Here is a 13,986-nt window from a genome sequence, read left to right as displayed (position 1 = left end):
TGTGCTACTACTGGTCATCTGCAAAGCACTGGGTAGGTTATACAGAGGCAGTGGATCATCCAGCAATGTCCCCTTGTTCTAGCTTAAGTAAACTAGTAATTAGGAATTGGCCTTAACACCTGTTCTAATTAGCCCTGGGATTTTTAAGTACATAGAGAGGCAAGCTAGTCTGAGAGATCCCCTCCTGATTACTTCAATTAATGCATAACTTAAGGTTAGAAAGAAATCTACCAGTTTGAAAATGCTCATACAAGTACAGCTTCACATTTTGTGGCATAGGTTACAACTGGTCGCTATTTAAAAGAACAACCTATGAGCAAACAAAAAACCTACAAATGCAGACAGATGTTTACCAACCTAGAAAAAGATCATTGAAGAGACTCTGAAACTATCATTCCATAGTGGGCCTCGATTTTTTTTTTAAATAAGAACTTAAATAACAGTATGTATACTTGTGAGCATACACAAGTCAGACACTTCTAATATGAATCAATGTGCCTATGCAAGTACACTCAATTATCCCTTATGATCCATTGTGGAAATACTAGGAGAACAAACCACTTATGGCTGTCATGGAGGCAAGACTAGGAAACTATAGACTGGAAAAACAAACACTTGCATCATTATGGAAAGAATTTAAATTTCCTGAATGAAACTTTCCTAAGGACTTATTTTAAACATTTTCTTGCATATTTAAAAATTCACAATGCGCTTCAAATAGGAACACTTACTGCTGCTAGTTTCCACATGTCAATGTTTCTTTAATGGAAGAGTACAATTTCAAATCCACTCCCCTCTTATCTTCAAGACATTCTATGCTGCCTGCTGTGACCATAGTCAGGAGACAGAGGGGGATGATTGTTTGACATCAAAAGAAGCAGCAGTCAATTTGTAAGCCTCACAGCTGGAAGTATGTGCAAATGAAGAGGGAAGACTGAAGCATTTGTAAAACTGCAATTATTCTAAGGTCTCTTATCTACACAAGGAAGTTTACAGACACTACATACATACTACTGTACAGTTTAACAGAATTATTCCCCACCTGAACTCCCTTTAAAACAATGGCTTTTAAAGTACAAGCCAAAGAGAAACATACTTAGCACAGCAAGGAATTGCATCAGTTACATGATGCTACCACAGTCACACAATATGAGTCAGTGCTGGTAAGCTTCCTTGAACAGAATCAAACTGCAACAGCTACTGCATTTTCCTTCAGCATTTCTCACACTGTTACTCTGGTTATCTCAGGTAACTGTAAGAAATATCCAGCGACAGTTTTTGTGGAATGATCTAACCCAATGTAAATTGAAAATAGAAGGGCTCTCAGTCTGCAGTCAGTATGGAGAACTTCAGCAAGAGCAGGTATCAATCAACTGTCTTTACATTGCAGTTGTCACCAAGTTCTCCTTCCAGACCATTTTCTTTCTGTACCCATTATGAATAAGCTTTAAGAACATGTTATAATACATTCAAATGCTCTCCACCAAGTATTTCATTTCAGAAGAGCCAGGAAAAACAAACTGAGCCTGATGTTATTTTTAAAAGTTAGACTTTAAAGAAGAGTTTCTAACCGGTAGCTTCTCTGTTGGATATTTTGAATTATATTTGAAAAGCCAAACCAAAAAGCTATTGATTCTGAAACACTACCTGTGGTGGTTTCTTTTTTTAAAAAATGTACATTCAAGCAATTCTGTTCTTCTATTTGCTCCCTGTAACTCATATGCCATAAAGGATTCTCCAGTCATTACTGCACCGCTAATTTTTGTATCTTTTAATTCCCCAACTATTATAAAGAGGCCCAGGACTGTTGTGCTTGGTTCAAGATGCAATTCCTTACATTCTGAAGTTAACATTCTTGCTCACAGGAGGCATTAGTCTATGTTGACATTTCTGGTTAGCTTTTACAGCTGGTATTTTTGTAAGAGATAAACAGAAGCAACATCCTACTAACAGTAATACTGCTCACAAGTCTTCATTTTAACTAACAAATCTAATCTTCCTTTTTCACAGAAAACAAATCRCTTTTTTAAAAAAAGTTGTATTGTCAAATCTTAACTCATTCAGGGTAAGCCTATTTGTTTCCAAAAAATCACTGATTGACCACACTAACAGGTAAAATACTGACAGTGAGTATTTCTGACAGCAGCTTCCTTTTGTCTGCTGCACTTATGGTTTCAAAATGGTCTACTACTCAAGCCACATTAACAACACTCATGCTCTGTGTAGTCTTGCTATAACTACTTCAGTTCCTTTTCTGAACTGAGGGAAAGAAAGTTGGCCACAAGATAAAATTCTAAAATTTCACATTTTAAGTTATAATGTTGAATACTCCTGCTCATAAACTCTAAGTCTTCTGTTTTAAAAGAAAATTCTAAAAGACCAAATTTTAACTTAAAATCAGAGATTGTCTTAGCACATCTGAAGTACTGCAGAAATTCACAGTTACCCTTCAAAACACACCATCTACTTAAGATCCACTGACTCATTTAAAAATGATTACAATAAAGCAGTTGCATTCGGCAAAAGGCTAGAAAACAATGCAAACTAAATGACCGCAAAAACATGACTTTTAAGAGAAATAGGTAATACATTACATGGTAACAAGAAATTGAAAAACTGAGTAGCAATACAGCTTTGATACAGGACATAAGACTATGATGCAAGTCTCTACAAATATTTAGGGACCATATATAAAGATTTAAATGTGTGTGTAACCGCAGAGTCTTTGACCAGTGTCAAGGTTTTCTGAACAAGTGTCAAGGCTTGAAAGCAAAATTTAAACAGAGAGGGAATATGGAAAACTATTAGAAAGGATCAGCAAGCCACAGGTTACCCAAACCTAAAACCTGGGGGGGGGAACAAAAACGAAAAAACACCACCACACTTCTCTGACTCCCTGAGCACAGAGCAGCAGCCAGGCTTTGGCTATGAAGAGCCTTAAGACAGCTCTATCAATTTTTAAACAGTCTATAGATAGTGCCTTTGCCCACACTGAGCATCCAAGTATCATATTCATAGTCCCTATGTATGTACACTATATTTTTACACACAAAATTACACACCAACATGAAGAGAAGCTCACAGGAACCCTTTGTTCTGATAAGAGGTAAATTTTTTTTTTTAAGTACAGAAAATATTGTGTCTCAAACACATCAAATAAATCCCAGAGGAATTAAAGAACGCATAATCTGAGACTTCAGTTCACAACTCAAGTAACTTTGCAAATAAATTAATGAGAGAAATCCAGTCTGATGACATCATCATTTACACATCATATTACATGCCAACATTTTTTGCTGAGAGATTCAAAAGCTAAGAGTCAAACTAAATTTATACTACTAGGAAGAATGATGTAAGAATGATGCCAGTTTTCCTTGTCTTCCATAGACTTATTTTCAGCAAGGTTCACACATTTTCCTCCACATGCTTCTCTTCAGCCTCCTGCCTCAAACACTCTTTAGCCATTTAAAGGTACCACAGCGTAAAAAGAAACACTCTAATTTAGGTCATAAACAGATCACACATTTTTCACACGAAAATTGACTAAAGAACACTGGACAGTTTCGTATCTCTTCAACCTAATGAAGTTAGCATTAACTTAAAATAATTCAGTCTAAAGACTGAAGACTGAGCTGGATTTTAATAGTGCATTTTGATACTGACACATAAAATATATTGGTTGTCCCACTGATCTGTAAGTAGCAATTATAATCTCAGTGTCATCCATCCCTCTGTGCCATCTGTTTGTGAAAAAAATGACATCCAATCAGACCCAAAAATGAGTTGTCAAAAATCAATTTAGTATACACTATTGCTTATGGTTGAACTCTATTTACTAATTCAAATACAAAAATCCCTACATCATTTATCAAATTAAATCCAAACCAGTAGTCAGCACACCACACTGATGCAGCCAGTCTGCAGTGGAAGTATTTGTGTATCTGGCAGACCTAGAGCATATATATAATGTATTATATTATGCTTTGTTCAGCTGGGGCTAGCAAACACCTATCACCAATCAYTTAGGGACTGTCTAAATAGTTATAGCCTCACTCTTGTCTGGACAAAGTTTAGTTTATTGCCTTCCTAGAAGAGCCAGTGTGTCAAGCTTCCCACTAAGATGTGTACTGCAATACCAAATACTCACACATTTTCATCACTTTGGAACCAAGTTAGTTGGTCAGAGTGCTGCAAATTATCTAACACTTTACAAAATTATTTTCCTATTATAGATAATGCCACAATATTCACATCTAGAGTACCGTGTCCAGTTCTGGGCTCCCCAGTACAAGAGAGACATGGAACTACTGGAGAGTCCAGTGTACGGCTACAAAGATGATTACGGGACTGGAGCATCTCTCCTATGAGGAAAGGCTGTGAGAGCTGGGCCTGTTCAGCCTGGAGAAGACTGAGAAGGGATCTTATCAATGTCTACAAATATCTTACAGGTGAGTGTCAAAAGGATGGGGCAGGACTATTTTTGAGTGGTGCCCATCAACAGGACAAGAGGCAACAGGCACAAACTGAACCACAGAAAGTTCCACCTGAATATGAGAAAAAACTACTTTACTGTGAGGGTGGGTGGCAGAGCACTGGAACAGGTTGCCTAGAGAGGTTGTGCAGTCTCCTCTGAAGATATTCAAAACCCGCCTGGATGCAACCCTGTCTAACATGCTCTAAGTGACCCTGCTTGAGCACGGGGGTTGGACTAGACGATCTCCAGAGGTCACTTCCAACCTCAACCATTCCGTGATTCTGTGCAATAGCCAGCACCATTTCTGTAGTTTCATGTAAGACTTAAATTTCCACTGTCATTTAGGAATTCAACTATTACATATAAGSAATTGCTCACACATCCTGGATGCAAGATTTTGCATTATGAACTTAAGCATACACAAGCTTTAGAGCAAAGCCAATCCTCAACCCACTCATCAGCCCCTCCCTAACTTTCATTCRCAGTTTTAGCTGCTATGGAGACACCCTGTGAAACAAACCTCCCCTTTGAGCAAATAAAAGGTGTGGCCACTTTAAATTGCCCCAAATTCCTAAACTCTAAGTACTGAAGTAATGCAGTCATTCTTGCTCAGTAGGGTAGCACACACCCAAGTCTTATGATATACTGCTCCCAAGCTGCAACTTAACTATTAGCAAACCTTGAGTTTTTTTTGAAGTCATCAGGCTGGAGTGGATAGGTGTAGTAAAACTTTGTAAAATACTATCATAAAAAATACTGCTTGAGTAATTCAGGGAAGAAAAGAACCCTTTAAAAAGTATTTTGTGACAAACCTGTAAAACAGCAAACTGAACTTGCAAATTCAGAAAGAACTCCACACCAATTCAATCTCATCTAAATTATGATTGCATAATGATCAGAACCGGCTTTGGCAAACAACAAGCAACCATTACCTCAGGATTACCAAAACACAGTTGCTGAACTAAGTACAGAACTCTACAAGAGTCTTAATATGATTTTTTTTTGGGGGGGGGGAGACCCACTCACATCAGACCCATATAAAACCTGAAATTAAACAACTCCTCTCCTTGCTAGTTTGAACAGATGACAAACATGGCACTAGCACATCCATATTTTCTAGTCTGACAACAAACACTTGAAACAGATGTCACTGCCTTGGGAGACCACACATGGAGTAGATCTCTACCTTTGTGAGTAGTGATATTAAAAGGATGAAGTAAAATCAATGCCTGTGAAATGCAGGCATTTTTTAAAGTCAACACAGTTGATAGGCAAGTAGGTCTGAGGTTCAAATACATAAAAATGGTTTAAGAAAACATTCTATCAGCTGATCATTTTCTGGCAAGTCTCAATTTCATTTTCATCAGCAACAGAAGTCATAGCTCAAATTACTTGCACTCAAAAGGAAATGAGCTAGCTGTCACATTAAAAAAATGTTTAAGATATGATGTAAACAAACTGTTTTACCCAGGTCTAACAGCCAATAAACCTGTGGTAGCAACATTACTTAGCACCTGTGCTTTGACTAGTAATTCAGTTTAACAGAAGCTGAAGTTAAGTAAACAGTTTTTATAATCCACTATAAGGTTTACCACTCACCCCTCAAAGTGCAGTTATCTATAAATTGAAGATGCAGGTGTATAAAAACTGATTGCATGCCACTTAAAAAATCTAACAGATTAGATAGAGCTATTTGCCAAATCTGACTTACACTATGCTTGCCAATAGTTTCTAATATCCATGTATCTTGTTGAGTACATGTGGCTTACATGTRTGATCATGCCTGTTATAGAAAGACCACAGGAGCCAGCTTGTTGCAGCCTCTAGCTAAAGCCATAGGAGGGGACTGGAATTTCCTCACAACATTCTTGGCCAACTGCCTGAAGCCATAATTACTGTTCCCATGGCAAAGATCCTGGCTTGACCACAAATCACTTCTATGCAGTCAGCCTGTATCACACTCTAGAAAAGCTTGTTTTAAAAATTAACTTCTCAAATGTCTCAAGAAGCATTATGATTTTCTGTAAATGCATCCTTCAAACAGCTCAGCTTAATCAAAACACTATAGGATTACTGAACACCTTTTTAAGCAATTTTTATCTGTAAGATGCAACAGTACTTATAGTTAACACTATTACACATCATACACTTTCTAGTAAGTCAGTCCTGCTCAAAGACTGTTACAGACCCACTACCTTAGAAGTCCAAACACGGTACCTCCAACTTAAGACTAAATTTCCTTCCTTTTCAGATAGTAAGGAAATTACAGAAGGAAAGAAGTCTTAAATCATGTGTTTCTAATCTGCAGGACATTCCAGAAGACTATGCATCAAGAGCCCTATAACAAACTTGTAGTGTGATTCCTGGGCAAACCCATACACTTTAAACTGAAGAGCCTGAAGACCGGGTTAAACACAAAGCCCTGAAATGGCTACTTGGATTACTAACTGATACAAACAAGACTACCGGACATTACAATTAAAGTGATTTAAAACTAAATCATGAGAATATTTGTGGAGTTAGAAGACTAATAGTCTTAATGGTTAAATTACAGAACATAAATATAGCAAAGACTCAAGAACAAAATATACACTCACGTATGATAGGTAAACTATGGATAGGAGAAAACCCTTCAGAAAAGCACCAGTATCCTGTCTTTTAAAACAGTAGAGTGAATTGATACATACTTTTACAAAGTCTTTAACTTCAAAGTTAGACTGCAGCAATTTGGAAAGCTTTACCTGAGGAAGACAACCAAAAATGCTACAGTAGAGTGGTTTTTCATGTTTTATTCAATTATGTTTTCTTAAGTTAAAGGCACTTTTCCTGCTTGTCTGAGATTGCCCCAGCTTTGGGGCATTCCAATTATACTAATAGAACAGTTAAAAAGGTTTCCATTATTCTCTTACTAAAATACTGCTTAACAAAGTACATCGAGACAGCTGACAGCTTTTTGGAACTGTAATCCTCTAATACCTTAATAAATCGGATAGAGTACTGTTTCTGCCTTCTTTGTACATACATGATAAGAAGGAATAAATTTACACTTCAGATTAAAGACAGTCTTCCAACTGAACTTGGCATGCTTTCCTTTTAAGAGCTCAAATCAGCAAGCTCTTGTGAGAATAGTTTTTGGAATGGACACTAGCAAGGTAGTTCCATTCCCAGCTGAATCTTGTTTCCATTAAAGAGTTTTATAAATTTAACAGAGCACAAAACTGTAGTTCCATAACATTAATTTATTATGCAATTATTCAGAGGCAGATGAATAGAGAGGGGAGAAAAATCAGTTAATCCTTGAAGTGGTTCCAATGACGCCTGAGGGATGAGACAAAATGATGCTAGAAGGAAGAGCACTCCATCTCTGAAATTATTTCAGCAGGGAGATCACTGAAATGCTCCTGCGGTATTACAGAAACTTTCTTCTACAGTCTCTTTAAACTACTTAATGGAAAAACCCAAAGGAAATGAAGACAACCAGCAACAGCAACAACAATTTTAGAAGAGCTGTAGCCAATGAGGGTCCACACTTACCACCAAGAGAAGCATTTTTTAACTAGTAATGCATACATGGTTTGATTACACATCTTTCTAAAGTAATGAAAAAAGCCTGTATGCCCCTCCATACAAGAATCCTGCAATCAGATGATCTTCAGTAGTACAGGAATAGCAGTATATTGGCCAACCAGCTGTACACAGGCATGTACARGATACATGCATAAGAATTCTTTACCTTGTAACTAACTGTGCTTGTAAATAGGATTCAAGCATATTTAAAGCAAAATCCATGACATACATAACATCTTATAACAAAACATTAAAGAACTTGTATTTGATGAACTATCTTGGCATGTTCAATATCTTAAACAGATACACAACTATTTTGAAAATATTTTTAAAACTTACCTTTGAGATGATTCAACTCTCTTTTTTGCTTCTGTCACTCTTTAAATTTCGCTTCAGCTTCCTCAAAACCTGCCTTGTCTTTCTTGACAAATCTTATTTTTGATGCACACATCTCTTTCACCACTCTCTACTGTACAACTAGCATAAGAGGAGCTACAGCTCTGTCCTGTGCTACAGGGTTTTTTTCCAATCCCTGTTTTAGACATCTTGACTATTCTCTTCTAGGTGACTGAACTCATCTACAGATAGAAACGATGAGGCACACAACATCACATCCTGAAGCTTTCCAAGATTCACTATYAGAGTTTCAGTAGCTTCCTAGTCAAGTTCTTTAGTTATGTAGAAGAACTTCTTACARCTGCAGCAACTTGAGATTACACATTGTTATTATCGACTGAGGGGACTCTTACCTAGATTAATCTGCTTACTGGAAGATGTTGTATGAAACTGTCCCACAGTGGTCAAGTGATGACTTAGTCCAACAATTGTCATGGCTTGATTAACTATTAACCAACCTGACTGTCAAAACTCAAGCTTTTCTTCTTTGATGACAAACTGAACTTCCTCTTACAGGTAGTGGTCTCAACCAAAACCAGACACTATCATGTCACTAAAATTAATTTGAATCTCAGATACTGATGTTATAAAACATTACAACAATCCATCTTCCACAGCTGTCAAATAAATCCCCTTCGTTTGTTTAATGCTTCTCAGAAACCCCAAAACACTAACACACACCTATGCTTACAGCATCAGTCACATTTAATTTTGTTCCTTCAATATTAAAAACTATTTGTTGTCTAGGAGCAACTTCTCTAATGCTTTTAATTCACTTATGTAGATTTAACAGAGCTCATACTACACAAGCTCAACTCTACTTAAAGAATTAGCCCTATCACACACTTGCATCAACTCACCAGCCTCTATTCAAGTTTCCACACGTCACTGTACTTCATTTCTATGTTAATAACAAAGCAGTTAACACAGAATTCAGGCTATTAAAAAAGTTGTCAAATTACCACTTTGAGGGTTCACATTCACAGATACTGCCTAATAAAAAGAACTTACAGGCTACCTTACTGTAATCCTGTTTTCAAAACACTAGCAGCAATGTTCACTAAGTAAAATAATAAAAAAAACTTCTAATCCACGAAGGAGTGCCAGTCTATACTGCACATTCCAGTTTAGCATTTCACAGGAATGAGCTTTTATCCTGCAAACACAACAGCCTATTACCATGTACCACAGATAAGGAGGCTCCTGTCAGCACTTTGATTTTCAGGGCTAGGTCTGCACTTTCAAAACCAAGACTAGAAGGGTAAAGGTCATATTTACTGTACTTGCAAGAGATAAAAAAAAAAAAAAAAAAGCCCAACAACTAAACACTCAGTTTTTCATGGCAGTTTTTTTTTGATATATAACAATAGGAATTCTCATTAAAAGAGCTCCCTAAAAAGAAAGGACCAACATTTCTCCATTGAGAAGAATTGTCTGGTATGCAAATAACAAGCATGGCTTCACATTTTTGTAGGGGAAAGGCTGTTCCTAAATGCAATGAAGCTCTTCCCTGACAGTTGATAATCAACATCCAAATGCCAAGAGCTAAGTGCTGAGCCATAATAAAAGTTTTAAATGCACAGAAAACTAAGTTACCTTCTAGTTAAAACCAGTTTATGTGGTACCAGAAATAAACCTTTAAAGCTGAAGATCTACATTTGGTGAGGCTAAAACTAAGTCAGATGCTGAGCAGTGTAAAAAGAGAGAAAAAGTGAGAAGTGCCTACCTTTGTACCAACTGTTATATCTTGGACAATGCTGTAGAAAAAAGAAAGAAAAGGATTAAAAAGTTAGATAGGTTTGCCACAAATATCCAGCATAGTTTACAGTAGTAAGAAAAAAAGCAAGTCAAAGTGCACAGTTGTCTTTGCAGGTGAGCCAAGGACAGTTTATACAAAGAAAAATTATTAGATGGTGATGGTGGAGACCCAAGACCCAGCAGTGCTAGAAAACCGCAGCCCTTCCACTTCCTATAGTGGAGCTTGCTCTTTCTGCCACTGTATGGCAGGGGTCGAGGAAGGGGTCAAGGGGGACCAAAAACCCACATAGTTAACAAAGCCCAGCATTCTTCACAGGAATGCAAAGTGATTAGAACAGAACCTTGCCCTAGTCAAGGGCAAAGTGTCAAGAGTCAACTCCATCACCAGCATTTGCTTCTACAGTTCTTGAAATACCTATATTTAAAGGAGTTAACCTTTGCTAGGATGTAAAGGGGCTGTCTCTAGAGAAGTTATTAATTCAACAGTGAAAAAGATTAACACTGTAATTCCAGTGGTACCACAAATAAGCAGCAAAGACTAAATGGAGCTTGAACTGTCACCTCAACCAAACGTGAGTAGTGCAAGGCTTACAGCAGTTCTTCAACTATGCTAACATCACTGGAGTTAGCCCAATGCCAGTCCAACAATTAGAAGCACAATTAAGAGGTCCAGGCAACTCCCAGACTGAGGTATGCCTGTACAGAACACTCCACTGATTCACTTCTACCTAGAAAACAAATACCATGCTTTTCTAATACAGACATGAAGAATCCCCCTCCAGTAATTATTAAATCTAGCACATATGTTTAAACCTGTTAAACTGAGACTTCCTGATTAACTGACCAACATGAAAAGTAGCGTAGTTATTCTAATACATGCATTCTATGATTCTATCTAATGAAAAGCTTTTTGCTATACCTCGAGTAGCTTGTGTTAGCCCTTGCCAGCAGCAAACATGGTATCACAAGACGCATCTACTAAAGCAACTTTTTTCATTGATAGAATTGGAACAAACAGCCTATTCCACCTAGAATATAGTTGCCTTCCAGAGTAACCTTCCTGAGTATCACATTACCTACTTTTGTAAAGTTCAAGACAGACAAAGAATTTCAGTTATACCTTTGCACTGAAGGTATTTTTAGAAGCTCCAAACCACGGTAAAGCAGTGATGTAAAAAATAGAGAGCTGAAATGACAGGTTCACAGATTCGAAATATATATATTGCACTGCATGTTTTGATTCCCATCTTTCCAATAGCTGACATCACAGTCCATGACCTCAGAGTAAAGGATCCAAATGTGGCACACTAATAGCTCTACAAAAACTTTAAGGAAACATGGCAGATAAAAGGCATGGCAGTCATTTTTAAAGAGCAATATGAAAACTGGAAGATTCAATTCTACAATTCAAGTGATTTAATGCCAAAATACTTGAACTAACTGATTATTCTTTCCCTACCCTCCTGCAACACTTAATGATTTTTCAGGCAATTAAATATTGCTCAATCTTATTATTAAATCATTCATGTTTCACCAGCTTCACAAATAAGCCATAGCACTACTATAAGCCAGCTCAGCTTCTCATACTTCCTCCTCAAAACCAACCTGCCATGTCATCATAACCCAGCAATTTACAGCTGGAGTTGCAGTCTAATCCAATGGCTGCTGCCAAGCAGCTACATGATGGTCTCCTTTTCAGTGAGCTAGTTAAAAAACACGCTGTATGAGTATGCAGGGTTTTAAAAATCCCCTAGTGTCTGGTCACCAATGAAGACAGATGGGTTTTGCTACACTTTGAGGGCCAGCAGTAATGAACTAATTAAACCCATCTGCACACAATCAATTTAAAGAATCATAATCATTTTATTAACATTACTGAATATTCTATAAGAACATATTTCTCCAATTAAAATATATACATTTTTGCCCAGTGATTTTTATAACCTTGAATCTTTCCAACAAAGCATAAAAAGAATGAGGAATCTCTCCAGTTTCCAAAACTCTCAAACTTACCCCTAAGCAATTTCTCTTACTTCCTGTTCCTCCTGTGGGCCTCATACACAGGAAATGTTTTACATAAAGTAGCCTTAACAGGGGACAGTTTTTAAAATTATCCAACAGGAAAAGCTTTCTTATTTGCCAAAAATTATTGAATCCTGGAATACTGCTATAACCTATTTGATGCACAACATGAAGCAAGCACCAGTAATATTTAAGGTATTTTTATGCAGGACACTTTCAATTCACATTTCCCCCCTACAAACCATTAGTTCTTAAGCTGCATTCTCTTGTCCTATGTCAACCTCAGATGGAATTGGTATTTTGCTAATTTTCAGACAGTAAAGAAGTAATAAAGCCTTTTAGAAAAAGTACTATTTATGTGGAATGGGATGTTTCCAATGCACTAAACAAGAGAAAAATTAAGCAGCACCAGTAATGCCTCTAGGCATTTTCCAAAGCAGTCTTTCTATATGAACCCCTTGCATGTTTTAACAAAGAACTTATTCAAAAGAGAATTTTGGAAAACTCTAAGTATAATTTTAGGTATGAGAAATCGATGGAAGAACCCACAGTCAGAAAGGTCACACACACTGCCAACTAGACAGAAAATGTAAAAGCATTTTCAGAAGAAACTTTTGAAGTTTCAACACAAGCATAGCTTCCACATGGGCAAACATATGCAGAGATATATCATGCACTAAGATCTTTAAGAGGTAATGAATAATTAAAATTTCAAGACTTGTGTTACACTCAAATATCTACAATAAAGTAAGAACTAGTTTATGTGCACAGCAAGTTAGCTTTCCTAGGAACTACACTGAACACACAACTGATCACAAACTGATTTTTCACATTAAAGTGGATGGTTTCACATGGTGAAGTTTTTTTTTTTCCTAAAATACCTCTCAAGTTGAGCAACTTCTTAAAAGCAGCATAGCAAACTGAACTGCATTCAGGACTGTAAGCTAGTTTACTTGTAAAAGATCTGATCTATTGAACAAACTGCTAGAAAACACGAGTGTTACTTTTGACATGAAAATAGGATTGAAGCTGCACTTTTCAATGGGTTAAAAACCTAACATGTGACTATGCTAATTGGCACACCAGGCTGATATTCTGAGGTAAGACAACAGGAGGCATTAGTTTGGCTTCCCATACTTAAGATTCTGGGAAAACAGTTTCCTGAGAGGTTTCTAACAGTACTTTCTCTTTTAACTATGATTCCTGCATTCTCAATAAATAACACCACAGAGAAATCAGATCATTACAAAATATACCATATAAGACAACAGAAACGTGGAGGCCTCATTTCTGATAGTGTTACCTTTATAAAGCAGTTTTAAAGTAAACGCTTACGAATACAGACACTGGATGAAGTGCTGATTAAAGAGAAACCAATACTGTCCAACATAAGAGAACTGTGCTCTTAAAAGGGGGAGAAAAAAAAAAGCAATCTGAGAAAACAACACCACGCCCTTGCACGAGCCAAACAATCACGAAGGCAACTTTTGACTTGACAGAACTTAAAARCTGAGCAATAAAAAACAAGAAAGCAAGGAAATAGGTCTGCTCTACTACTGCTGCTTAAGGGTCTCAGGTAACGCTGCAAGGGAAACGCTGTTTGCCAGAAGGCTCCCGAGCCGCCGGAGAGCGCTGCAGCCGCCCGCAGACCGGGGCGAGGCGCGGGCCGAGCGAAGCCCGCTCGCCGAGCAGGAGCCGGCGCGGCCCCGCGGCGGCGGAAGGCCCAGACAATAGCGGCGAGCCGGGAGCGGCCCCGCCGCCGCCCGCCC

At 37.6% G+C, this 13,986-nt stretch overlaps 1 protein-coding gene across 2 annotated transcripts in view; it reads right to left on the bottom strand.

Annotated features, from left to right (window-relative positions):
* Positions 1-13,986, bottom strand: part of PTBP1 (polypyrimidine tract binding protein 1) — a 31,899-nt gene that overhangs the window by 17,279 nt on the left and 634 nt on the right. Inside the window, exon 2 of one of the 2 annotated variants that reach the window (XM_085316011.1) lies at positions 10,164-10,194. The exons of the other annotated variant lie outside the window; for it this stretch is intronic. Coding sequence (XP_085172137.1) covers positions 10,164-10,194 — 31 coding nt within the window. The remainder of the gene's footprint in view (positions 1-10,163; positions 10,195-13,986) is intronic. 2 annotated transcript variants of the gene reach the window in all.

Source organism: Rhea americana, unplaced genomic scaffold (assembly GCF_003343005.1).
Source record: "Rhea americana isolate MKP2758 unplaced genomic scaffold, rheAme1 scaffold_446, whole genome shotgun sequence".
In the NCBI taxonomy this organism is placed as follows: Eukaryota; Metazoa; Chordata; class Aves; order Rheiformes; family Rheidae; genus Rhea; species Rhea americana.
This window is presented reverse-complemented; position numbering and strand designations above follow the sequence as displayed.